This window comes from Agelaius tricolor, unplaced genomic scaffold (genome assembly GCF_023055355.1).
Source record: "Agelaius tricolor isolate 1412-34295 unplaced genomic scaffold, bAgeTri1.0.p SCAF_12, whole genome shotgun sequence".
NCBI lineage: Eukaryota > Metazoa > Chordata > Aves > Passeriformes > Icteridae > Agelaius > Agelaius tricolor.
Genome location: NW_027269272.1, coordinates 16,254,270 through 16,281,506, shown reverse-complemented (window position 1 = coordinate 16,281,506; position 27,237 = coordinate 16,254,270). Strand labels below are relative to the sequence as shown.

At 44.6% G+C, this 27,237-nt stretch overlaps 1 protein-coding gene across 3 annotated transcripts in view; it reads left to right on the top strand.

Moving 5' to 3' along the window:
* The window catches only part of LPP (LIM domain containing preferred translocation partner in lipoma), a 332,580-nt gene that overhangs the window by 91,884 nt on the left and 213,459 nt on the right, over nt 1–27,237 (top strand). For all 3 annotated transcript variants that reach the window (XM_071437786.1, XM_071437787.1, XM_071437788.1), the window contains 2 exons: nt 725–789; nt 24,827–25,028. In XM_071437786.1, coding sequence (XP_071293887.1) covers nt 24,836–25,028 — 193 coding nt within the window. In that variant the 5' untranslated portion in view covers nt 725–789; nt 24,827–24,835. The remainder of the gene's footprint in view (nt 1–724; nt 790–24,826; nt 25,029–27,237) is intronic.

Below are 27,237 nucleotides of genomic sequence, written 5' to 3'. Positions count from 1 at the left end.
AAATAGAAAACATCAGAGTAAGCTTGGATGTCAATAAGCTGGAAGTATTAAAGACTGCTGGTTGAAAAAAGCTTGTGGTAACTTGAAAAAACTGTGTTTTCTCTTTAATTGGGTGTCTTTGGAGGCACCCAGAAAGGAAACCAGGGCTGAAGGTGGAGGTAGGGTTTGGGCTGTCCCACCCTGACTCTTTTTTCACAATGGCTGTGTGTTTAATGCATCCCATCTCTGCTTTGGTGCTCCTTGATGCTCGCATGGCAGAGCCAGTGCTGTGGGAGTGACTCATGCCTGGCCTTGAGCGGTGGCTGAGGCTTGGGAAGAAGAGGCCCTTTAAGCATGAGAGGCAGAAGGGCGTCTGGTCAGGCTTTCAAAGGGACTTTGTTACCTGCAGCCCTTACGTCAGTGCCTTTCACCAGCTCTGCAGTGATTTAAAACAAGTAGCTTCTCTTCCAAATAAACCTCAGCTACCCCAGCACTTGCTCAGATGTAATCTGTGCTGCCAACGAGTGAAAAACCCCTATATAGGTCAAAACAGGGACAGACTGACACATTACTTGTGTCAGAGGAGAGGAAAAAAGGCTGTGGTCTGCTCTGTACAGGAGGGCAGCTGGCCTTGCATGCCCTTTTGGGGCTGTTTTCTTGGCGAGGCATTACAGCCAGCTTGATTTACTTTCTGCTTTTACAGTGAGCAAAACATTGATTCTGACCTTTCTGTTTGCACCCACAGAAGTCCCTCGGAAGTGCCTGTCTGTACGTCTGACTGGGTGCCTGACGGGGCTGCCTTGCTTCCAGGTGAGGAAAGGACCAGCTCCCAGAGCTTTTGCCAGCTGCTGAGTTTAGGGACAGTGGGAAGACCTCAGTACCATGTTGGGTCCTCAACAGCTGATGGGCATTTCTCCAAAGCCTGGGATGGTGGGATGCCAGCCTGCCCAGGAGGCTTGAGGTGGTTTTACTGTTTCTGGGTCCAAGTTTGGAATTAGCAAACATGCAGGCCCTCCTGCAGATTGGGAGCGTTGCCTGGGAACAATTGCTTGGTGCTGTGGGTTGTGTTGCTTTGACTTCTTCCTTGAACAGAGCTTTCCTGCTTGTGGACCTGAACTCATTCCCCATCCATGATGTGGCTCTGTGCAGGCTGTGGATGTTCCCAGCTGGTGATGGAGGGCTGGCTGCATTGTTAGCTGAGTCTAACTGTGTTTCAGTGGACAAATAGAAATTAATGTGAGGAGCAAATGAATTCATTCTTCAGAATTCCCAATTCTGTCAAATTCACTGGAGGTATTTAGCTGTGACCTAATGATCACGGTGATGAACCAGCCCAAAGTATTGGAGGACTTCCTTGCTGGATTATGTGTAGGACACAAACTGTCCTTTGTGCCCATGCCATGATGGAATGGTTTGATTGCAGGGCAGGACCAGTGTCAGGGCAGTGGGTCTGTCCTCAAGCCTCTCTCAGTTGTGCTGCCCCAGGAGACAGAAAGGTGCTGGAGGTGCTGCAAAGTCATGGCAACGGGGGGAAGGAAGCAGCTTGTGCAGCCCTGCTGAGAAGCAGAGAATGAGAGACCAACTACCCTGGTGGTTGTGACCAGTGGAGCTTCTTTGTTTGCCATGATGTTACCTGACTTTAGGAGCGTGAGACGGGCCAAAGTCAGGAGCAGTGAATCTTCACTCTGTTGTGTCACTGAATTTAATTGCACTCTCATTCTTCTCTTTTGATACACAATGTACGTCCCTGCTTTCTGCCTTTACCCTCTTCTTGAGTCTAATTTTTGTGGTTTTTGGGGTTTTTTTTTGTGGGTAAATTATGTCTAGGTGGAGATGAGATTTCAGTATCCTGTTTACTGCAAGCAGTTGCTGCCATTAATAAATGCTGACAGACAAAGACAGACCAGGGATTAATAAGTAGAGGGCAGGAGATTAATAGCAAGAGCACAGAATCTGGTTCAAGGCCTGATCTTCCCAGTTGCTGGGCTATGGAAGATTAATGGTAGCTCTTCTGCTAGTCTCACTCTTTCTGTGGTGGCTCTCCTGGCTAGGTTTAATAAACCATCCCAGTGGGTTGCTATAAATATGAAATCTAGGAAGAAGCCCATTGTTAAATTAACTTAAGATGTCCTTATGTTAACTAAATGAGACAGTTTTGTTTTCTAGTCAGCACTTGAACAACAACATCAATGCATTTGTGAGTGGTGAAGTCAGATTTTCAAGTGCTTACAACTCCTCTCAAGACAAAAACATATCATGAAATGTATTTTGTGGAGCAAGCTGTGTCTGACAAATTGGTTTTTTACTCTGTGTCCTGTGCAAGAGATTGATTTCTCTTCTCTTGACTGGGTTTTCAGCTTCATTTCTGTGAAAAATTGGGCTCTTTACCTGTTGCATCTGGTCTCTCATTAGGTTTAGTGTGAGATTAGATCATTGCAAGAAAACACCAGCTTTGCAAAGAGCATTCCTGGTTAAATTTGTGGGAGAACTGAACATGGGACTGCATCACGGCAAGTTTTATTGTGATAGAAGGCTGTGTGCTGTTCAGGGTATCCTATATAGACAGTCAGCTTCCAACTCTTTCTTTTTAGACTGGAACTGTTGATTTAAGCACTCCTGTAGTCTTTTGACCTCTGCCCTTAGGTATTTAGCACAGTCTCTGCAAAGATGATCCCCAGCCCTTGGTGCATAAGGTCACAGTGATATATAGGTATATGTATGGCTGTTGGGAAGGAAGCAGCTGTGTCCCTGTAACAATGAGCGTGATGCAGCTGGGACTAAGATCAGAACTGCATGCAGCAATAGCTGAATTTCTTTTCTGGGGAAGAAAGCCTATGCACTGCCTTGGTGGCCCTGTAACAAAGCTTTTCCCCTCTTGTCTGCTCTTGCATGCAGTGCCCTTGGCTTTTCAGAAGTTAATTGATTTGTCTATATTATGAGTCTCTCTTTAATTTTATTTGTGTAAAGAAGAACACACGCTAATCTTTCTCCAGAGAAATGTTTTGCATTGCTCCTCTTTGAACGTTGGCCCTGGGTCTGCTGCTTTTAATGAGTCTTTAACTACACAGCTATGGTTCCCACACGCTCCAGCCTTGACACACACATACTTGTACACCCACGTGCCTGCTCCCAGCTGAACCGAGCCTGCCCGGTCCCCTCGCCCGCTTTGGGATTTGTGTGCAAGGCAGCACCTCCCTGGGAAGCCCTGCATGTGAGAGGGGCCTTTATACCTACACAGGGAGATAGACCAAGCCTCACACGAGCTGTCCTGTGAGTTGGAAGGGCTGTAGCCTCTTTACCACCCTGTCCTCCCACCCTCTGGCTTGTTTAACGTGCATCTCCAGGAGCGTGGATTCCTGTGGGCTGCGCTGCCTGCGGCGAGGACCCGAGCGAGCACCGAGCACCCGATGCTGAATTGCTGTCTGGAATGCCACTGGCTGCCAGATCCTTGATAGCTCGTTTTTAATGAAGATTCCTCCTGTAATTCCTAGAATATCTTGCAGCGCAAAAAAAATGAGCGGTGTGTGTATTTTGCTGTGGGCTGAATTTTTTCCTGCTCTTCACAGTTCCCTCCATGAACAGAGAGGAGGAGGAGGAGGGGGAAGCAGCTGACTGCTTTTTTTTGTTGTTGTTTTTGTTTTTCTACTTGACTTCTGTGAAATATGTGGCGATCAATCGCTCGCGACTAACAAAATGTTTTTGTTTCTCTTTGCAAAAGCATATGGGAACTGCAGGAAAAGCATATGGGCGTTTTTAGGAAAACATATTGGTGAATGGACAAATTATAGCGGTGCCAATATGTTTTGGATGTCTGGCTAGACCACTACTACTGCCACACTTGCTGGCATGCAGACACATCCACAAGATTTCCAGCGTGTGAGGGGTGTGTAGCTGCTCCTGGGGAAAGGCAGGCTGGGCTGGATCGAGCTCCTGCTGAAACAGTGCTGTGATCCATCTTTGGGGTGTGTGACAGCCTCATCATGTCCTGGAGAAGGCTCTGGGCTCATGTTTATGGCAGTGTATCCATTCTGTCAGGAGACAGAGCCCAGAGATCCACTTGCAGCTGGCTGCAAGCAGTGATAATGGTAACCATTTTTCTTTCCCAAGCACTGGACTGCGGTCCTCATAACACCTGAGCTTCTTGCAAACAGCTAGGCAGCCTCTGGTTTTCCTCTGCTGCTCTAGCAAGATCTTTGTGGTAGCTTGGGCTGTTATTTTTGATTTCTTCATTGAGTAGTTTGCTTTTCAGGAAATGCAGAACATTGACAGTATTGTTTCTGGTCCCACTCCTCTTTGCCCTGGTACTGGTGATCCAGAGAAAGGCATCCATAAGCAGGGAGTTGTAAGGGGATTAAGTTGTCTGGGCTGGTGGGCTCTGGTGTCTCACAGCATCCCTGCAGTGGGAGCTGCCCTACTGTGGACCTCTGTCCATGATGTCCTTGGTAGCTCCAAGGATGGGGCAGCCCTTCCTGCCCACCCCAGCAGTGAGGGAGGGCTGCCTCTGTCTGGGATGGGCATGGCTGGGCTGCAGAAGGGGGCCAAGCACATGGCTGAAGACTGGGGAGATGAGCAAGATGCACATCTGGGCAGTCATTTGGACCTTGTGTGGTTCATCTTGGTTATGAACTGGCACTCAGATATTCTGAGTGGTAATTCGGCACCTTTTAGTGCTCTCCCTCTTTGCCAGCTTCAGGATGATTTGCTAGAGAGTAATTTTACATTATTTAATGTAGCCACTTTCCTTATAGCTCTTTTGTTCTGTGAAACAATTCCTTATTTTATTATGCAAACAGTACATTAAGATCCTTGTGGGCCCAAGTTCCCAACAGTGCTTGAGATGACGGCAGAGAAGTAGGTTATTTCAGAAATCATGATTCTCTCCTCTAGAAGCTTTCTTGGAGTTCTGCTTTAACTGCTTTTGATATTCTACGTGCTTAAAAAAAAAGGCTAAAAAAAATTCAGTACTTCCTAAATGTTATAGAGCTCAAAAAATACACTGTATGCCTTGTCACAATATTTAATACAGAGTGCTATTTACAGTAATGAATCAAAATGTCAGTTTTTAAAATATGAACTGTCAAAGTGTTCCTACTTCGCAGAAAACTTTGATATGACAGTTTGTTAATCATATGACTATTACATCAAATGTGTCTAAGAGTACTTTTGCTCGACAAAGTCTTTTTTTATTCTTTTCCCCTCCCTTTTCCCTGTTAATTCTGGCAGGGTTGTTTGACTGAATGCACTCTAATTAGAGGTCAGAAGAATCCAGAGCTGAATGCTTTTGTTTATGGACAGAAGGGATGTGTCAGTGCCTGTGTTCTTGCTGGTCATGGTCACCTAATCTTAGGTACAGCCTGGTTTGGATCATGTCTCCCTTGTGAGCATGCTGGAGTGGTGCTGATGCCTCTGGGGTAACTGCATTTGGGCAGCTGGGCTAAAACTGTCTCTTGAGTAATAAAAAGCTGGCTTGTACTGTAGCATTTCTAATCCCTGCAGCTTTAGCATGAGAGCACAAGTAAAATAAAGATCTCAAGGCTGCCTGTGCATCCTCAGTGAGCTGGAGGGCTGGTGGGGCAGGGCTGGTGCTGCTTCTTGAGCACAAGGCAGGGACCTGGGGATGCCAAGGTCCTCTCCCCAGTGCCTTTGATTATTCTGGACCCAGGTCAAGGAGTGGGCTTGGGCTCTGATTTCCCTTCCATTAATTTAGACCAGAATGCTTCGCTTTTTAAAATTCTTTTGTTTGCTTATCTGCAAAATGGGAGTAATTAATTGATATTAGTTAACTCACAAGTCTCCTTAAAGCCGATTAGTCAAACAACTGCACTTCTGGTGAAGACAGGGGAGAGCTTATGTAGATAATCGTGCTTTAGAAAACAGTCTGTGGAAGGAGCAGAGGGCTCAGCATGCTAATGTGAGGAGTGGAGGCCAGAGAGGAGTCCCAGGTGTAGCAGAGTCATGTACCTCTGCCCAGAATGTCTTTGTGCCACATTGCCTTAGGCTTCAGATGGATTCTTGCTGCTTGTTAAAACTCTCAGTTACCATTGCGTAGGTCTTACAAGTGCAATATTTCTGAGTTGGAGTTGGCCCAGCACAGCTATGGGAATAGGAGGAGTCTAAAAAGGCAAAAGCTGTGTCTCAGCAGTCCAGAAAAGAGGAGTGTGGGCAGTGCAAGACAGTAAATCTTAGAATCAAAAAATCATGGAAAGGTTTGGGTTGGAAGGGAACTTTGAAGAAGATCCTTTAGTTTGAGTTCCCCTGTGATGGGCAGGGACACCTTCCACTAGATCAGGTTTTTCCAAGCCCTGTCCAACCTGGTTTTGAACATTTCCAGGAATGGTGCATCCATAGTTTCTCTGGGCAATTCCTTCTGGTGTCTTACTGTAAAAAAAAAAAGATTTCTCAGGCCAAATCAGATGGTCTTGATTGTGGGTGTTTCTGGGGGCCTGATTAACTTGGAATTTCAGCTGGGCATGTCTCTTAAATAACAACCTCAACACTTGCACTAATGTTACTGAAGAGATGATAAGGAGCTGTTTTCAGGGGTGTAATCACATATTTAAGTGCACTTTTGAGCAGCACACCAGTGAGCTCTGGTGTGTGGAAGGCCCAGGTAAAGGTACTGCACAAATCTGAAGTCTGATGTGCTGAGGCCCACTGGTTCTCGCCACTGGAAGGAGTTTGGGAATGTGAGGGCAGTGCTGTAGCATTTGTCACATTCATATCCTGCCGATAGAGGAGGTGAGGAAAAAGCAGAGGGGAAGAAAGTGGGGGAAGGAGGTGCTGGTGAGTGAGGTGATGACAGCAGGAGAGGCTTTGCTGGTGGTGGCACCAGCCTGCTGAGGATCACCTGAGAGAAGCTGTTGGGTGAACCGGTCCCAAAAGGGCTCTTACACAAACACGGGGGCACAGAGGGGCTGCCAGCAGCAAGGGCCACTGGTGTGTGAAGGCATCCCTTTTCAAACCATGTCTTTGTCACCTCCATCGGGCCAGAGCTGCTGCGTTTCCTCATCCCACAGAGGAACGTTGATTATTACTCAATTTTCATTTCAGACAAACCGCATTTTTAGTGCGACGATTTTTCTTTTATTATCGTTAGTCGAATGGGTGGAAAAGGAGCTCTAACAGATGTATGATTAGCAGGGCATGAAATTAAAAATGTTTGTGTACAAGGAAAAGGTTGTTTACTACCAAATTCCTCATTTGAAAATGAAGTGATACACAGAATGGCAGTGTGATTCTGCAGCAGCCCCCCTGTCCTTTTCTGTCCCTCCCTCAGCAGCACTGGCTGAAAAGTAGCAATATTTTTAATATTACTTTTATTAAAAAAAATAATAGCACAATTGAAAAGTCAGTACCTGCCTTTGGAGGCAGATTATTTAAAGAGGTTTTTCTCGTGCTCTGGCACTGATGGAGTCAATTCAAGAAAATATTTTGACTGATGTTTAAGCCCCACTGATTAGACCGAATTGAATATTTTATATCAAAATTCATTTGGGTGGAAAATAAGGTTCTGATTGAATAATTTTGAGCATGGGCATGTACCTGGGTGAAAAGTATGTATTGCCAAAATGTTGAAAAATTCATATTTTGAGTTGCTGCTGCTGCAGCATATGCGGAGGGGTGCAGATTAGTATGTAGTACTCAGTTCTTGCCCTATTTTGTGGGTCAGACTTGCAGTGGTTTTGCACAGGAATGGTTTCAGACTCTGGTAGAAAGCCATCAGCTCTTAGATTTTTGTTTTAGAAGTGTGGGGGTTTATACCTGTAGAAAATATCTGTCCTTCCCCCCCGTCCCCCATAATAATGAAATTTTAAAATTTTTAGTTTGAAAAAATGATCTTTTTTCTTGGGAGTTTTGCCTGTGATGTGCAATTCTCAAGTACAGCTGATCTTCCTTGATTTTTTTTAAATTATCATAGAATATGCTGAGTTGGAAGGTGGATCAGGATCATCAAGTCCAAGTCCTGGCCCTGCACAGGACACCCCAAGAATCACACCATGCACCTGAGAGTGAATTTTAAAAGAACAAGGTTAAGAAGTGTGCATCAGAAACATTTCATTTGTGTTATTCTGCTGAGATAAGCCCGTTCTTACCTAGGACTGAACATTTCCCAGGTACTTTGAATTCTCATCTGTCTCATTCTTGTCCCCTAAAGCCTTTGTGGCCAAGGTCAAGGCTGGCACTGGTTGAAGCCTATCGGGCTGCTCGTATGTGGGGTTTCACCTGGGTGAGTGTTTGCAGGACCCAGACCTGCAGCATCATCCTGATGGATTCTGCCTGCTGAGCCTGGATGGCATTGAGCAGAAAATAGGAAGAGGGCTAAGAGATTGTTCCTGCACTCTGGGAACAATTGAGACAGAAAATTGCTTCCAGGATTTCTTCACTTTTCCACAGAGAATAATCAGCCTGTGTAATTCTCTGCCACAGGAAATACTGCCCGAATCTGTTACTTAAAGACAGCAAGCAAAGTTCAGATAGCAGCCTGAATACCAAAGGTGCTGCAGAGCAGGGACTGTCATTTACTCAGGTTTTTTTTTGGTGTAGTGGCATTTTTTTGTTGTTTGTCATGGGATATCACAATGGTGCAACCAGTAGGACTGATAATTGAATAATGGCTTAGATAGCCAGCATGTTCTGGGTGCACATTTAGACTTTGGTGCCCTAAACAAGAGGACAAATTTGTATACTGAGCTTGTAAATGGAATTTTGCTTAGCCTGGTGCTTGGATTCTACACCTGAGATTGTGGTGGAACTCAGAGCAATTCCAGTGAGGTGATGGGTGTCTGGTAATTTCAGTCCTTTTCTTGGCTCGTTTTAGTCTTTGCTTCATAGATGTCAACAAATCACTACTTCTGCACCTTTGTTAATCTGGAGAAAGGGGAGGACTTGGGCTACTTGCTGGGGTTTGCGTTATGTTTCTAATAAGGTATTTCAACCATGTGTTTTAGTCCAACTTTTAGGGGAAATTATTTAGATTTTTTGAGTGAGAGTAGTTGTGGCCGAATCACCGCATGAGCATTATACCTGCTGGGCTCCAAAATTTGATTCCTAAATTTCCATTAATGGGTCATACTGGGCCAAAGGATGTTGAACAGCTAGAATAGAAAGGAATAAAACAGAATGGAGTTGGTGTTTGGTTATGGGCTCTGGATGTCATTGTTCCTGACTGTTCATCTGGCTAATGTTTGCTTTTGTGTAGTATTTGTCTGTGTCTGTGCTTCTGTGCACATGGGGAAAAGGAGGACAAATATCACTGGGGTGGATTAGCATTAAAAAATAGTTAACTGATCAAAGCCATAAAGCTTGTCCAAGTGAATTCTTCAGAGAAATAGTTTTGAATTTCCCAAGCAGCCGCAGGCCATGGAAGCGAAGCACTATCATTCAGAGATGCAAAAAATCCCCTTCTGTTGGAGTGTTGGACCTATTTGTTCCCTTTTAGGAGGGAATTCAAAATGTTTTCTTAATTTTCTTCTGAACAGCTCACTGCTATCCATCATGAGCCTTTGCCAGCTCTGCTCCCCCTCAGTTTTAACCCTCCACTGAGATCTCTATATCCATACTTGAAATTTTGGATGCCTTTTGGCTCTGTGCGCTTTGCTCTTACAGACCACACCTTGTCTCTGAGCTCAAAATGTCGTAAAGGAGGTGCTAAATATTGTCCTCAGTGCCTTGGTGGAGGTGACAGGGAAGGTGGGATGCAGATGGAGAGTGATGCCTGGAAAGGTTTTCCACACTTCCTGAAGGGATGCCTGGGAGCCCTGTTCCTGGTGCCATGTTCTGTTTTTTTACTGGTGCTGCCCCAGCAGGAGCACCAGCCCCACCAGGTCTGCAGAGCAGGTGGGACAAAGCAGGAGGGAATTTCCTTTGTCTCACACGGAGGAAAGTTGTTTGACTGCTCAAAGTTATTGAAATCTCATACTGAAGGTTAAGCAACCAGCCTCTGGGAATTGGGCACATAAATTTGCTTTATGCTTATGAAAGTCTCTTTCACAGTGTTTTGCTTTTTTGCTTCTGCTTAAGATGTAGAAAAGAATGAAGTGCTGGTGTATGGTCCATACACAGGGTATTTGGATGGCACGGTCATTAATAGGAATGAAAATTATACTGTGGTGTTTCAGAGCTTGCCAAGGAAAAAAAGAAAGCAAAAACTCTCAGAAGACACAAAGTGCTTTGTAGCTGGAAGTGCCTGTTGCCCTGCAAGGTCTCAGCTGTCCTTTTCAGTCCCAGTCTTCTATTATTGAAAATATTTTTCTGCCTAATACCTACTAGCTTTTTAATACTGCTTAATTGTATGCATGCCCCCCCAGAAGAAAGCCACACATTTTTCTGCCTTTGGAAATGTTCAGCTTTAGGGCCCCCAGGGAGGGTGTTAATGGCTGTGTCCCGGCTGCCTTTCAGGCAGAGAATTCCACTTTTACTTTCCTTCTGAAATTGGGAGTTTCATTCTCCAGAAAACCGAATTTTCATATAACCACATTTAAAGTGTGTGTGTATATATATATAAATTATTATCTTTAATCCTGAGTCCTAAGTATATTCTGGTAGAAATTGAGGTCATCTTTGTAACAGGTGGGCAGTGCATGGAGAGCAAAAATGTGTCTGAGGGACAGGGGACTGCAGCTTTGGAGAGGGATTAGATGTTTGCACAAGTGTGGGCATGGCATTCATGTGTTCATGTGTGCCATGTACACACATCCTTGGTTTCTGTGGTAGAGCAGAGATGATTTACCCACATAGCAGGGCCATTTGCTAGGGAGAAGTCACCAGTGTTGTGTTCCTGAAGTAACAGAGAGGTGCATCCATATACAGGATAGTGCAAAGTAAAAGGGAAGCTCATCCTTCTCCAAGGTTGTAATTTGGCCTCTGGTATAGGCCACATCCTATGCTCAGATGGGAGCAGTGCTCAGCTATTGATAACATGAGGAGGAATTGAATCTGAAGCCCAGGGCCCTTCTGCACAGGGAAACCATTGCAAAACAAAGCCAGGGTGTGAATTTAAAGTGCAATAGCTGTTCCAGGCATGCTTCTCATGTGGGCAGTCTTATTCTGCTCTGAGAGGGCCTTTGTGCAGTTCTGCTTCATCCAGTGCCAAAGGCTCTCTGAGTGCAGAAAGAAGAATGCCCACACAGGGAGTGGATAGCTTTTCCAGGCTATTTCACCAAGCTGAAGAGTCCCAGGAGATGCCATGTTTTCATGTCCCCATGAATGTTGCAGGAGCCTACCCTTCATTCAGCTCCCTCTCCACTCAAGCTTTCACAGGAGAGCTTTGTGATGGGTGTCTTCTGGACCCTTCCAGGTGCAGTGCGCATCACTCACTGCACTCACTCAGTGCGCACTCACTCAGTGCGCACACATTACTTGAATTTTTGGGGCTGATCCCTGAGGACCTTGGTCTTGTCTGGGCGTTCCTGGTGTTGCAGTTTGGCATTCTCCATCAGGGCCATCACCTCTTGTGGTGCGTCCAGGCTGCTGAAAAGAACTCCTGTGAGATTGTGCCTATGTTCATCTGTTGTTCCTTTTCCTTTGAAATTGCCAAGCAAACCTGTGCACTGGGTATGATCGTTGTCTGAATACTGTTGAACAGGGAAAAAAAAAGCCCATCTGTTCTACAAAGAGGCAGTGTAAAGAGCAGGCTCTGTGACTAAATAAATTCACATCTGTTTAGCAGAACCATCAAATGGCGAGCAGAGGGGGCCTAATGTGAATCACATGTTGAAACCACAAGTATGAGTGAGATGAGCTGCAAAAGAGAGAGCCTGGAAGTGTTGATCCATGTGAGCAACTGTTGGTTTCTCTCCTTATTCTTTGCCTCTACCAGTTTCCTGAGCTAATGATGCAGAATAAAAAACTCAGGGATGTGCACATGTCTGTGCATACTTATGTGTGTAAGTTTGTATTCATTCAATGATTAATTAACCTTCCTACATTATTTGATCACGACTTCAATTGGAAGGGCTCTGGGTGATGGGGAAGCTGCCGAGGAGGGACAGTGGGGCTGCCATGAAGAGAGCAGGTGAAGCTGTTTCCTAGTGGAGGTGCTCCACAAAAAAATTGCCCTGGGGTATCTTGTTTCAAAAAGGAGCTTGACTTGGAAGTGATTCCTTGTGATGATGTCTCCATCAGTGTCATCTTAAGGAACCTGATGGAGCAATCTAGAAGCTTCAAAGGGTAGGTTATGCCTTCACATGCTCAAGCTAATTTCAAAATAGGTATCTGTGTACCAGTCCTAACAGACTGCATCTTTCCATGGATCAATGGACTTTGTTGCTTAGATTTTCCCCTTAGTGTTTTAAGCCCTGCAGAAACAAAGGGCAGCTCAGGTTTCTTTATTGGTTGCATTTGCAGTTTATTTTTCTTTTGTGCCAAGAACATATCAATACAATTTCAAAACGCTGTATTTTGTGACTTGAGGCAGCAGTTTCTAACTTAAAAACAAGAAGGCTTTGGGGAGGTACACACAGCTCAGGTGCTTTAGTGAAGGTTATTTGACTGGTCTCCATAGCCCCTTAGTGCCCATGCAGAGGAGCAAGCATCTTCTCTCCCTCAGGATCTCATGAAAAGAAACACACAGTGATTTTAGTCTCAATTGTGGTTTCTTGATGCTGCCTTGCCTTTTGTCCTAGATATTTTGCAGCAAACGAGGCCAAACTTGCAGAAACAAAGAGTGGTGGAAGATGGGCTGTTAGACCTGATTTGCTCAGATCCTGCTCTCCTGCAGCTCAGGCTGCTCTCTGTAGCTGACAGGGAGCTGTGTACAGCTCACCTGGGATGTGAGCTCTGCAGGAGCTGCTGGAGGTAATGAAGCACTTAAGGGCTGATGTGTTGAAAGTCCCCAAGGAATGATTAAGGTGTTGGCAGCTGTGTTACTTGGAAAGAGAAATACGTGCATTACACAGCAGAGGCATGCTGAAATGCCTTTCAGATGCTTGGTTGTGTGTGGGAACATGCTTTGCCTCAGACCTGAGAGATAGTGGTAGCAACTATTGAAGGGCATTTGATAAATGGAGCTGTGTGTGCTCTTACCAGCTGCAGGACCCAGCTGCCTGCCCTAGCACAGCTCAAAAATTTGCCAGCAGTGGTTAAAATGCAGCAGCATATAAAAATCTTTGGAGATATTAGAAGTTTTGTTCTTCCCTCTAAAAGTACCCTCTGCTCATGATTAATTTCTTCTCTTCCATCACCCCCTGCCAGTCTTTTGGGAGAAAGTGCAATGAAGGTAAAAGAGAATCAGAATATTTTCCTGGAGACTGTCAGATTTGAGCTGTTCCACATCTAGGGAACTGATGTGGCCAGTCTAGTATGAAAACTCTTTAGTCACAACAGAACTTCCTACTGATTTTTGGAAAGGGGAACAAATGATTAATTTGGATGGTCAAAAACAGAAGGCAGCAAAGCAATAGTGGTGGAGCAACTGGGGTGGGCTTTTTAGCAGGATGAGCTTGTTTAGCAAACTCACAAGGCTGGTGTGGATGCCTGGCTGGGTTGACTTCATTGCTGGTAGTATGGTTTGAACCAGCTGGGGAATTATCTCCCAGAGCTTTGCATATCACTGTTCTTGAATGAATGGACACTGAGTTAAAAGGGAAGAGCAGCAGTTTCTTGGGCTGGTGCTTAGTGCTTTTATGAGTTTCAAAGTAGAATTGAAAATCGAATTTCAAGCACTTGTGTTCTGTCATGAGTTTCTATTCAGAGCAGAACTAATGCTCTATGGATACTAAACCAGAGCTTTTTCTTCATGCACTCCACAGTGTCACGATCAGCTTTGCCTTTGCTTTTAATATTCCCCTTCAGCCATTTTCCTGTGCTTTAAGAGCATCCCCTCACCCCTCCCTTTGAACAGGTGTCTTCTTAATGAGCTATATGTCATATGTTTATTGCAAATAGCATTGGGGTAGCTAACACCACCTTGTGACCTACCCTTCTATCCATGTAGCCATGGCATGGTGAAGCTCCTCCAGCTTAGGCACCATCTCAAAATATGCCTTTTATTCTTCTTTATTTCTTGACAAAAGGATGTGGAGCAGGCAGTGAACACCCAGTCAAATATGAGTCCACTGTGTGCTGTGGTTGTCAATAAAGTACACTGCATATAGGGCTGCTTCAGGAGGAGCCTGGACTGTAGACTGAGTTATTGCTCACCTTTCCTCACTACTGCTGAGGCTATTACCCAGTCTTGAGTCCACCAGTTGAAATGGGATATTGAAGAGGTGGAAAGAGTCCAGAGGAAGGTCAGTCAGGGGCTGAGAGCACATGGCCTACAAGATTAGGCTGGGAGAGCTTTGGCTTCTGTTTCTGGTGGAAAGGAGGCAAAAGAGTGATCCAATGGCAGCCTGTGACAACTGCCAGGGGCCTTCTGAACATGTCAGAGCCAAATGCTTCTGTCCAGATGGCCAAATAAAGTGCTGTGAACATGCATAATGGATTGGGAGATTCAGCTGGAGAGCTGGAAAAGCATTTTCTTTGGGAAAATAGTGTAACACTAGTACAAGTCACCAGGTAGCAAGGGATTCTTCATTTTGGAAGTTTTCCAGGACAAAGCCACAGCAAGCCTTACCTAAAGTTGGTGATAATTTAGTCTCCTGCTAAAAGCAGAACTTGGTAGCCTGCAGAGATCCTCTGTCTTTCCTGACAGTACTGCAGGCTTTCAGCTTCTTTAAGGAGGAAGCAATTTAAACCTTTATTTTTGCTTTGTGTTGCAGAAGGGAGACAAGAAGACAGTGCTTGTGTGTTGCTGATGTCAAGTCACCTCTTGTCATGAAACTCAAGAGAAATGTAGTCTTTTTCCTGACTGTTTATACAAAGAGTTTTGTGCACTTCGTTTCTTACAGTTTTCATACACTCAAATATCTTGCTTCCTTTAGCAATCTCTCTGCAACATCAATTTCCAGTCATCTGGCAGCTATCACTCTTCTGTGTTTTAAGATACAGGATTTGTCATAGGAGAAAGAATTATTTGCCAAGTGCAAAACCAAGACACAGCTTGGTGCAAGGCTCAGGAAAAAGTCATTCAGGGATTTGTGGTGCCTGAAGCTGTGACTTCCAGGATGGCTTGGATCTGAGGGAGGAAAAGTTAAGTGGATCAGGGGTGAGGAAGAGAATCTGGGGTTAAAGATTTTGATCCTGGACACTGTTCCTGCCCATTAATTGGTTTAATTGCTTGCTAGGCAGTACAGTGTCAAAGTCTGGATTCTACTGCCAGCTCCGTGAGCTGTCACAAGGTTATGGTGGTGACAGACCCACACATGCTTCCTTCCTGAGTGGGGCCTGTGCTGTGCCTGTGTTCTGAGCTGCAGCTCCTTTTCCATTCACAGAAATCTTCTCTTGATGGCTTGGGGGTCAGACTGCCAGTAGCAGATGTGTGTTCTTCCAGGTGAGGCAGCATCTGACTCTTCCTGCAATCACAGCTGTTTTAGAGGAGGAGTGAAGTGCAGGGAGCCCCATCATAAATACAACCCCCCCTACACCCAGCCTTGCTGGGTAGGACGTCAAACTCAGCACTGATTCCTTGTTCCCTCTATCAGTTTCCCACTGAGCTCAGATCCCTGCTGTTTCTCCCCAGGCTGAGCCACACACACTGCTCTGCAGAGCTAATACAATTATCTGTGTGTCAATATGCTGCCATGGTCCCATTTGGTCCCACTGGGGTCTTGTTGATATCTCACAGCTGAGCTACATGTTAGTTCTGCACAATTCCTCCTTGTTTACAGCCAGCATCAGCATCCAAAGTACCTGAGCTTGTTCCAACAGCCTTAACCTTGCCAGTTCTTGTTGTCCTGTTATCTTTTCACTTCTGTGGGACTCTTGATATGCCTGATTTCAGTACATCTCCATCAGTTGGGAAGTCCAGTCCCTTAATAATTTTATTTGATGGATAAGCTCTGTGTTGCTTGGCAATGCCTTGCTGAAGTAGGAAGCCAAGCACTGAGCTGTGCTATAGGCAAGAAGACATTGAATACACAGAAGGAATAAAGGCAGGTTTTTTTTGGCAGAGAGGTCTTGAAAATAAATTGTATGCAGGAAAATAGTATTTGTGTAAGGTAGCTCATGATCTTAGACTCCCAGAATAACTTTTCTGCATCATTCCTGGTTTTGCTGTCTCTTCTAATAGATTTCTTCTCTTATTTTATATACAAATTTCTGAAACATCCATCTCAAACTTCTTTGTGGTAAGCAACATCCTCAAAAACATGTAGGTCAAGTTATCAGGGGAAGAGGCTATAACAATTGGAAGGAATCTGGCTGGCTCAGAGCTAACTCCTGGCTTTGGTCCTTAGGTTGAGGAATAAAATGTATTTGAGTAAGCCAGCAGGTCTGCCTCCTCTGTTACAATTGCCTTGGGGTTTGTTGTGACCACAAGTAGCTGTGGCCTTGGATTGGTGTTTTATCCAATATGATTATGTTTGGAGTAGCTGAGGATTGTCTCATGCCACAGAAGCCAAGAATCAGCTTGCTCTCTGGTGAAATTGCAATGCAGTCATTAGAGTTGTATTAGATTAGATAGATCTATTTATCTCCAGGGAGCCAGTATGATCTCTTTGTTTCACGGACAAGTCAAGTTCAATTTATTGGGATTTTAAAGCCTAGTTTGTCATCTGACACCAGGATGTGACATGGCTGTAAAAGGAAGATCTCATTCATCAGCTTTTATGCATGTGTTTTGCAGCAGCAGCCAAATTCAAATAGCTAGCATCTAATCCCAAAACTCCTAATGCAATTATATTGGGAAAGAAAAGAAGTTTTATGTTTAGTTTGCCCTTCTACCTTTTCCACTACTGAAGCTGATACAAGAAGAATGAACTAAGAGGGAAATCTAAGGATGGGTTCTTGGTTGATATCATAATTCTCCCAGAGGCAAGGTTTTGAAGTAGGAATGATTGCAGCATTGGGTTGATATCTGATGAACTATTTTCATGATGACGTTAACTTTTGTCAAGCATCTTTGTACCAGAGAGACTGTTCTTTACCATCACACCTTTGCAGTTTCCACTACACACTTGCTGTCTTCCTTTTATGTCTCAGTAATACTGTAGAAGTTGTAGTGATTAAGAGTGTACAACGAAAGTCACATCTCAAACTGGCATGGACCTGATGAAAAATAGATGAATTGTGGATGCAGCTAGGGGAAAAAAGTTAATTTTCAGGTATTGGTTATTAAAAGAATGGGCACAAGCTCTGTTCATTTGCAAATTATTGCAACTAGAAAATAAGGAATATAATGTTGCATTGCCAGTAGGTGATATTGCTGGCATATCTTAAGTGGAATACAATATATTGCATGTGGAATACAATATACTGCAAACTGGAAGGAGCTGATGAGTCCCTTGAAGGCAGGGAGGCACTGCAGAGAGACCTTGATAAATTAGAGGATAGAGCAATCACCAGCCATAGGAAGTTCAACAAGAAGTGCCAGATTCTGCACCTGGAATGGGGCAACCCTGGATGGATGGGTAGACTGGGAATGAGAGTTTGGAGAGCAGTGCCATGGAAAGGGACCTGGGGGGTCCTGGTTGGTGGCAAGCTGAACATAAGCCAGCATTCCCTGGCAGCCAGGAGGGCCAAGTGTGTCCTGGGGGTTCACCAGCCAGGCAAGGGAGGGGATTGTCCTGCTCTGCTCTGCACTGGGCTGGCCCCACGCTGAATATTGTGGACAGTTTTGGGCACCACAATGTAAGAAGGACATGAAACTGTTAGAGAGTGTCCAAAGGAGGGTAATGAAGGTAGTGAAGGGCCTTGAGGGGAGGCAGTGTGAGGAGCAGCTGAGGGCACTTGGTCTGTTCAGCCTGGAGGAGACTGAGGGGAGACCTCAGTGCAGTCACAGCTTCCTCCTGAGGGGAAGAGGAGGGGCAGGCCCTGATCTCTTCTCTGTGCTGACCGTGACCGGACCCAAGAGAATGGCCTGAAGCTGAGTCAGGAGAGATTTAGGTTGGATATTAGGAAAAGGTTCTGCCCCCAGAGGGTGTTTGGGCTCTGACCAGGCTCCCCAGGGCAGTGGTCACAGCACCAAGCCTGGCAGAGCTCAAGAAGCATTTGGATAAGGCTCTCAGGCTCCTGCTGTGACTCTTGGGGATGGTGCTGTGTAGGGCCAGGAGTTGAACTCGATGATCCTCGTGGTCCCTTCCAGCTCAGCAGGTTTGTGATTCCATGAAACCCTTCTGACTGCAGATGAAGTCACAGCTGTCAGTCTGGGTTTTTGAGTCACAAAATAGTTGATTTTGATCCCTCAAGGGATCTCTGCATGTCATCTGGACCAACTACTTCCTCATACCTGGGTGCACTTGGAACTTAAGTCAGGTCTTCTGGAAGATCCCATGGAAGTTTGATTGAAGCTGTTAAAGCCAGAATGAAATATTACCAGACTATATTCTTTGAGGAATAATTCATCAGTGCTCTAACTAGGTTTCTTTTTCCTTTAATTCCTCTGATTACATTAGTGATGTCCCATAGCAGGAAATAGGTAAATGCTCTCAGTCCTGTTTAACTGAAGTGTCTTTGATTTCATTTGCTCATTTATTTATTTTACTTTGAGGGAATTGGGATGAAGATACAAAACCTTACCTTATCCAGGCAATCAAAATAAGCTATAAATCTGAGAGGCAGATTTGAAGTTGCTCAAGCTGATACCTGCTGTGAAAGACTACAGTAAAGCATTAGGAAATGTGCATACACCATGTAAAATGGGTACAAGCAAAGAAACCTGATCTTGAGGAGGTATTTGCCACAAGAACTTGGAGTCCACCTGTTGAGTTTTGCCTAGGGTCAGAAGGGCAGTCACTGGAGGGTGATGGTGTTTTCCATTCCTCTTCATCACCTCTCAAAATCTCGTGGTGGCTCAGTTGACACTTAGACCTTTGCTGCTCACTGGTGGTAGAGGTCACCATGCACAGGATTCCCAGTGCTCAGAGTTGTTCCTGAAACTTCATGATGAAGGTCAGGACTCAATTTGCTGCTGGGGGGTTTGAGGGATGAGCGTTATTCGGCTGGTTAATATTGCAGGAGTTAAGTTCAGTTAGAGATGTTGTGCAGATCAGCAATGATTAAGGGAGTTCCCAAGGACTCCCAATTCCCCAAATCGCATAAATTGCCATATGATGTAAAATTGATGAGAATAAGTAGTACCATATGGGAAAAGCATCCCAGGAGAGCTTGTGCTGAATTTAAGTACCTATGGCACTTCCTATGTTTGGTTAAAGACCTCTAATAAGACCTGAATTTTGATATTATACCCTCTTCTGAAGGCCACAAGAAGTACAAGAGCATGGCTAGAGATCATGTGCCATAAATGAAGAAATAAATTTATTTAACCTTCAGAGGGGAACAGTGCCAAAAAAAACAAGCAGCTTTGGGAGTTTGTAAAGAGCAAATCTCTCTGGTCAGCCTCATTCACTGCATTTGACTAATTAGAAGACTGGAGGTGAAAAGGACAAAGCAAAGGACTGTATTTTAGCAGGGCATTTGAGGTTTGTGATTTGGGGAATTTCAGACAGAAAAATGGAGACAAATCAGCTTAGAGGAGAGACATCCAGGTGTGCAGGTTGCAGCTCCAACAGAAAGGGACAATGGGTGGCATGGTTTTTGCATTGTGAAGGATGTCCCCTTAATTTACTTCTAGAGCTGTTCTTTAAAATTCATTTGGAAGGTGATGTAAAGTCAAAACTTTTCTCTTGGAGTTCTTTTACTTGGATGGAAGAGAAGAAAGAGTGGGGAGGATGCAGTTTGCCTTTCTACACTTAGAGACAAACTTGAGTTATCATGGGAAGGTGATGCTTGTATTGTGTATCAGAGAAAAGCCCCAACACAACTTTCAGTTGCATCTGCTGGCAACAAACAAGGTCCTAATTCCCTGTATCTGGTCAATCTCTTGGCCTTAGGAGAAATGGTTCACTGTGCATGGGTGATACTAAGACAGAACATCATAGACCTACATCAAGCCAGTGAATTTAGGAAGGCGTGGGATGGAAGACAGAGCAGACAGTCTGTAAGCACAGACGGTTGTTGCTCATTTTCTGTTAAATTATGTTGCTACCCGCTACGAAGCATTAGCTTAATTAACTCAGGGATAAAATCTTCTGTCTTGGTGAAGTCCATCAACATCCAAAGAGTATTTGGTCCATGTTACAAATATGAAAATTAAATGGAGATTTATTTGGGTACAGTCTAATCACAGAAAAGCCAGCCTGTCTCAGAGATGAATGTACGTACAATTTCAAAAGTAGACAAATTGGTACTCTACCCTTCCATTGCTTATCACATGTAAGGAGAAATTGACTTGAAACCCTCAGTTTTTTACCTTTGCTTCTCAAAGGTGAATGACATCCTGTAATTAAAAGCAAAAACAAGCTCTTATGCCCACACATTTGAAAAAAGAAAAAGGCTGTGAAAAAACCTTGTCAGGCTGTTATTACTGCACGGTATTATCTGCTATTGATATTCCTGATCTGACATTTTTAGATAATGTGGTCTCAGCTTGGGATTAATGGATTCCAGTTCTTCTGCTGTGGTGTATTCTTTCATGGTTAGAATTTTCTGAATTTACAGCATTAAGATCCTCCTAATGATAGAACCAGAGCCCACTGTTTGCCTTATTTATGCAGCGTGATTTCACTCTTCGCTCTTAATGCTATTTATCATGGTTAGTCTGGTCTTATCCTCTGCCTCCAAAAGTAGGTGATGACTAATGCTTCCAAGGAAGGAAGGATAACAGAACCTCAGGCGTCCACAGCTGATTTCAGTCAGGTTTTTGTTTTTGATATTATTCATCATTTTACCTCTTCTATTTTAAGTTACTATTCTTAAAAATGGTCTTACGCCATCAGCCACCATTTCAGAAAAGGTAGCTGGAAAATTGAAGAGAGTTCAGAGTAAACATACATGAAAGAATCGAGAGAAATCTGCCCTTTACAGGGAGTTTAATTGATACTTAATTTAAATGTTTTGGTTTGATTTAAGCAATGATCTGGCTGCGTTCTGAAAGGATCTACATAAGGCAGAGAGGCAAGTCTGTATTGCAGATGACAGGAGCATTACAAAATGCAATGGTTGAAAGTGGATCTAGCTAAATTTTAAGCCAGACATAAAGGAGAAGCTGTGATTATGGTGCTTAATTTTTTTATCCAAACAATGTACCTAATGCTGTGTTGGGTTCTCCAACACTTGCATTGTTTCAGTTGAGGCTACATATGCTTTATAACAAATAATCTTTAGCTCAGCAGAAGCTTTGCAGAGCGGTAGTTTGGGATGGTTCAGGGTTAGTCAAGATGATCAAGGAGAGGCTTTCAAATCAGTGACACAGAGAAGATTTAAGGGGTTTTTTGGGGGGGATGAGCAGTGAATTTGGGAAGGGGGTGTTGCCAGAGTGGTCAGTGAGGAAGGAGTCACAGGAAAAGCTTGTAGCAGTCAGATCAGGAATGGAGCTGTGAGCTGTGGGTGACCAAGGATGGCTGTGGGAGGGTGGCAGGCAGACAAGCAGAAGGTTTCAGCCAAGGCAGAGGTGTGGCAGTGACAGAGGAGCAAGAGGTGTCTATCCCTCTGGGAGGATTCCCAGGGACATGGGCTCAGCCTTCCTGAGTTAACTGTTTCGTGGCTGGATCTACCGAGGTTTGCCAGGAAGGGGCTCAATGAATGCAAACTGTGCCTGGCAAATTTCTTGCTTGGAGCAGAAGTGTGGGGGCAGCTGTAGATTTAATCTGTACGTTAACATTGCAGTGAAAAATAACTTCTAATGGAAGAAGATAGCTCAAAAGTGAAATGTGTGTTTGCTGGCTGTGTTGCTGGCTAGCCAGAAAAGCTCTGCTGTTACCTATTGGGTGTTCCTGTCCAAGCACAGGCACCACAATGACACTCAGGCAGTGTCATTCAGGCAGTGACATGGGTAAGAGTAAGTTTAGAGTAAGGGAATTAGAGATAGGCCCAGGTTTTCCTGTGCTATTTTCGTTACTTGGGCACATCACAAATGTTCTGCTCCTGATGGAAAACCAGGCAGTATTGCAGGGAGTGGAGAGAGAGCACTGGTGACTCTGAATTAGCCATGGTGCTCCACCATGGAGAAGTCTGCTGAAAGGTGGGCTGTGCTTGTCTGCAAGCCACCGTCCCTTATATTTTTCCTTGCTTTTGGCCTTTTACCAGCCAAAATGGAGGGAAAATAATAGCAATCTCAGAAGTTTAGCTTCAGCTTTTAAAAAGAAATTAATTCATTTTCTTTTTCTGTGATCTTGCAGAGTAGTTAGGCTAAATTTAATTGAGTCTGGGGAGCTGAGGCTGGAACAGATGAGGAAAAGGGAACTTGCTGAAAACACTGTCAGGGCACAGATAGCAAAAACGAGTGGCAGTAAATGCATAACAGAAAATGAGATGGGGAGAAAGAGGAAGAGAAAAGGCTAATGGGGAAACAATTAGAAAATACCACCATGGCCAAAACAAAGGCGTTAGAGGTTAGCTGAGAGGGAGCTGTGTGCCAGCTTACAGTCAGCAGCTGAGTTACAGCACTGTGATCTCCCTGCTCCCAAGCTGTCCATAGGAGCAGTCTGCTTTCTAAGCTTGTTTGTTGAAATTGTCTCATTGTCTTCAGCTGTGCTCAGTGCTGTGCAACCTGGCTACTGGAGCAGATATTCTTGGTTTGTGCATCACACAACCCATCCCTGTCATCAGCCCAGCAGACCATGAGGGTTCAGTGGGACCAAGGCATGCTGCCTGGGGGTGGTTAAGGAACATTCCAGAACAGGAATGGTGATAATCTAATCAGTAATGGGATTTTTTTCTTTAGCTTTGAGTCAACATGGAGTTAATGTCTAGGGTCTTAGGGTGCTTCATTGTAGCAGGGGGCGCTTTCATATTAGATGTCAAGCCATAGGCTGAAAACCTGTCAGAATTAAACTCCAGGATGCTTTTAGCAATGGGTAAGCTACAGTCATCTTTGGATGTAATAACTCTGCAGAGTGCAGGCTCGTTCTGTTTAGCTCTTAAGGCTGACTGCCCTCATTGCTTTCTGCTCTTAAGACCTAGATAGTTGTCTGAGTTTTATTGCTGCTTTTACGGATTTGAAGGATGTAGGAGGAGGAGTCAGCAGTGTAGGTGAATCTTACTGCTGGAGTGGCAGTCATTTTCCAGGTCCATAGGGGCTGCTGTTGGTGCTGGGAAGTGCCAGGCAGTGGGACCATGGTTCGTGTGCCCTCAGCCCCCACCCGTTGGGACTGGTTTCCTCTCCTGCCCTGTGGGGAGGACCTGCCTTTCACTTCTTGCTTTCAGAACGATGCTCTGCACTCTTACTGTGGGTTGGACAGCAGGCCTGTGAGGGAGAAAAGTCATGTCCTTGCAGCTCAGCCTTGGATCCATCTCCGGGCTGCTCCTGCTGTGCTCCTGTCTGCCTCATTTCTAGGCAGCTCCAGTGCCTTCATTTCACTGGTATTGGATGCCTAGTGCAGCAAGTTCACTTACTGGTGGTAGGAATTGTGAAACCACTGGCTGCACATCGAGCAGTCAGACTGCATGGCCAGGAAAAGACAGAAGTGTTGGGAGTGATGCTTGGCCCTTGTCAGTTCCTCTCTCACGCAAGGAGTGATGCAGGTGGAAGATGATCAAAAATTGTCACCTCCTAGTGTTGGGTCAGACATTGGGGCTTAAAGTAGAAATTACTCCTCAAGCAGGAAACTGTTTTTTGAAGTAAATTTTCTGGTTCAAATAAGCACACTTGTGTATCCATCAGTTTTAACAGTCATTGCTCTTAGCTGGAGGTGCTCACCTTGCACTACCATGTGGAGATCTTGATCCTATCTCTGGCATCGATCCTTTTCCATGATGAAATTAAACCTTTGCTGATGAGGTCACAGGTGCCTGCTGGTTTTGGTAGCCTCAGGGGGTTCTGACACCAAAGCAGTGCATGGGCAGGAGCAACAGGGTGCTCAAGAGCTGCAAAATTAGCATTGACTTTTGTCTGTGTGGGATCTTCATTCCTCCATCAAATCTCAAATCCAGCTCCATTGGACATTCTGATGGTACAGTAGGACTGTCATGGCTACCCTGCGAGTGTGGTTTGTGTGTGGTGAAAAACACTTGTTCATTGGAATTAACAGGATTTTTATGGGCAACATTTTCAGCAGCATCCGAACCCAGTTCTCAAAAGTGATGTAGGCTTTTAAGAGGCCAAAGCCAAGATTTTCATAAATAAGTAATGATTTGGGCTGCCTCTGCTTTTTGTTACACAAGTCTAAAAGGAGCCTGGTTGTCAGGGGTTGTGAGATTCTGGCATTTATTCAAAATTGACATGCTTTTAAAATGTCTTAAGCTGGGCATTCAGAAATGGAGGCATCAAGAATGATTAGCTACTTTTGAAATCTGTTTTCTTAAAAGTCTGAATGAAAATCACTGGGGCATGGGGTCCTAAATGACATGTGAAAAAGTGCTAAAAGTGTATTTTGGAAGTGTGTGTGCCTGTCTGTGACTAAACTTGTCCCCAGAGCACCTGCACTGTTGTACATTAATGTACTCAAAAAGGCCTAACAGGGAAAGGCAAATACATCACTACTGTGCTGAATGCAGGGTGGGATTGATGGGCTGCTTCAGGGTATCAGCCTGTCTCTGCTCTGGTTTGAAGAGGAAAATAGCAATGATTATTGTAGGTACCAACAATAGCCTGATCAGTAATTCTGACCTGCTGGGGAGAGAAAGCCAAATTTGCATCTGAAGTCCTATGTATTAGGAACAGCATATTTAAAGTTAAGCATGCACCAGTTAAACATATTTTGAAGGGTTTTGTAGGATTGATTTCATAAACCAGAAAAATAGTAGAATTGCAGCTGTTCCTTCCCCAGCTCAAACTCCTAATGTATATGTGACTCTCTTTATGTCTCCTCAGACCTGAAGCATGTCCCACCCATCCTGGCTGCCTCCCAAGAGTACCAACGAGCCTGTTGGCCACGTTACTGCAAGGATGGAGACCACACACACCTTTGGCACTCCCAGCATCTCCGTGTCCACCCAGCAGACCCCAAAGAAGTTTGCGCCTGTGGTCGCCCCCAAACCAAAGTACAACCCATACAAGCAACCAGGAGGTGATGGTGAGTATTTATTTTCTAGGAAGGAACCACAACTGCCTCATTCAGAGGAACTGACTGCTAACACAGGCTGTTCTTGATTTGCTCTTTGTTGGTGAGGTTGTGAGAGCCTCCCTTTTTCAGGTCATTCAAATCAAGAAGGATGTGAAGGTATCTCTTCCCCTTGCTCTGGCTAGCTACCCTCCTGAGAAGTTCAGGGCTGGGGGAGGGCATGAGGACAGATCTTTCTCAGTTCTAGTTGAAAGCAGATGTCCTATGTCCAGGACTGGTACTTTTCAAGGGGTTTTGCTTGTTTGGTCCCTGCTGGCACGTGATGATTCAAGGAGCTTAGGCTCAAGCAGTCCTTTTCAGTATTGGTTCTTTGACCCCACCACAGTGGGAATGCTTTACAAACAAGGGGTTGATCTGTGGAATATAAGTATAATTGGGAGTGGTAGGGCATAAATTTGACCAGTGAGTCTGGAAGTGTTTTCTCTCCAGTCTGCTGGATGGATTGTTTTAGTTCAGTTTAGTTCTTTCCCTCTACTATGGAACACTCTTGAATATGAAATAGTTGGGAAGGTATTAAATGATCATTGCAATGGTCTCTGGAGCTGTTATGTCAGCAAAACAAATGGCCTGCCAGTCACTGTGTGTCAGCCTTCCTCTACTTCTTGCTGTGAAAGCCCTCCTCTCCAGATGAAGTTGAGCAGCAAGGGTGGGATTTGGGATCCTGGCTTGTGGACACATGGAGGGGAGTGAGTTTCCAGGAGCAGGACAGCATGGCTGGGAGCAACCCTGGAAGCTGCAACTGGAAACCTGCAAATTGGAGCACCTGGGATGCCCCTGGCTGACAATGGAGAGTTTGTGATGGAACTGCAGCAGAAGCAAGTGAAGGCAAAGAATTTTAGGAGAGAGTGGTAGCTATTTTGGTAGAGCATGACATTTTCTATTCCTGGTGATTTACTGCAGGTAGAAATGGGGGGAAGTTCTTCCCCTCCTTCTCTCCAACCTTTCTCCAAAGAAAAGCTCAGCTGTATTCAAGCAAATGGCTAAACCAGCTTTTGTATTTGGTTTGGGATGCTCTACATTGTTCCTTCACTGCTTTTCCCTCTCTTAAGTTGAGTACAATAAGATAAATATCACCTGTGTATTTTTTCCTCTTTCTGCTCTATCTTTTGGAAGCATATACATTTTCAGGAACACTACAGAGTAATGGAAAAGAGAAAGAAAAACAAAGCAGCATATTAAATCTTACATTTGAGTGATTTTCTAAAGTTAAGGACATTTTATAGGAAAGTTGGAAAAGCCTGATGAGTGTTTTGGGTATTTTTTGTCTGCCGCTCTAACTTCGGAGAATTCAGAACAAAAAAAGAAAATGTGTTGGAGAGGGAGAAGCGAAGTCATATGCACCTGTTCTGCTGCCTTCCGTAACAAAACTTAGTGAGAAATAGGAAGAGAAAGACATTTGGAATTTAAAAAGTAAAAAATAATCCATTTCTGAAATGCAAAGAAAATGTCATCCTCGAGTCAAGTGGAAATTCTTATTTTTCTAATTCTCTTGCAATTAAAAATAATAATGGAATATGGCCCTTTTTTTCCTAGGAAATCTGTTCTTGATCAGTCAGGATTTTTTGTGTGAAAAAGATTAGTATTTCTTAATTGTCAGTGTTTTAGTGATTGTAGGTCTAATTGTATGTGACTGAGGAACTTTATCACCTTCTAAAAAAATCCTGTGTTTCTTGCCATTTGTGGAAGGAAGTTTTCCCAAGGAGCAGAACAGGCACTGCAGGCTGAGAAGGAGAGACAAGGCACTCCAGCATTTCTCATTGTTCCTGGTCCTGCAAGCAGTCAGGCATTGCTGGGTCTGCTGGAAACCAGGAGACATTTGGGAGCTCCCAGAGGAGTTTGTCAGTGCCAGTCCCTTGCCTTGTCTGACACTGGGCTTTTAGAGATCCCATCATTATCTGTCAGGCCTGGAAGAGCTAAGGGTTGGCCAAGACCTGGTCAGAGGTAGGCTTAGTGATGTGACAACATGCCTGCAGCTTTAGCTAATCCTCTTCCAGAAGGTGACACACTGCTGGTTGCTGTCAGCAGCCTGTGCAAAGCCATTGCCATCCATATATAACCCTGAGAACATGAGGCTTCTGGGATCTGCCAGGCAAGGGCTGGGGTGAGAAATAGCCCAGTGTGCTTCAGTCACTTGCTATGGCTCCCTTCTCTCTTCCAGGCT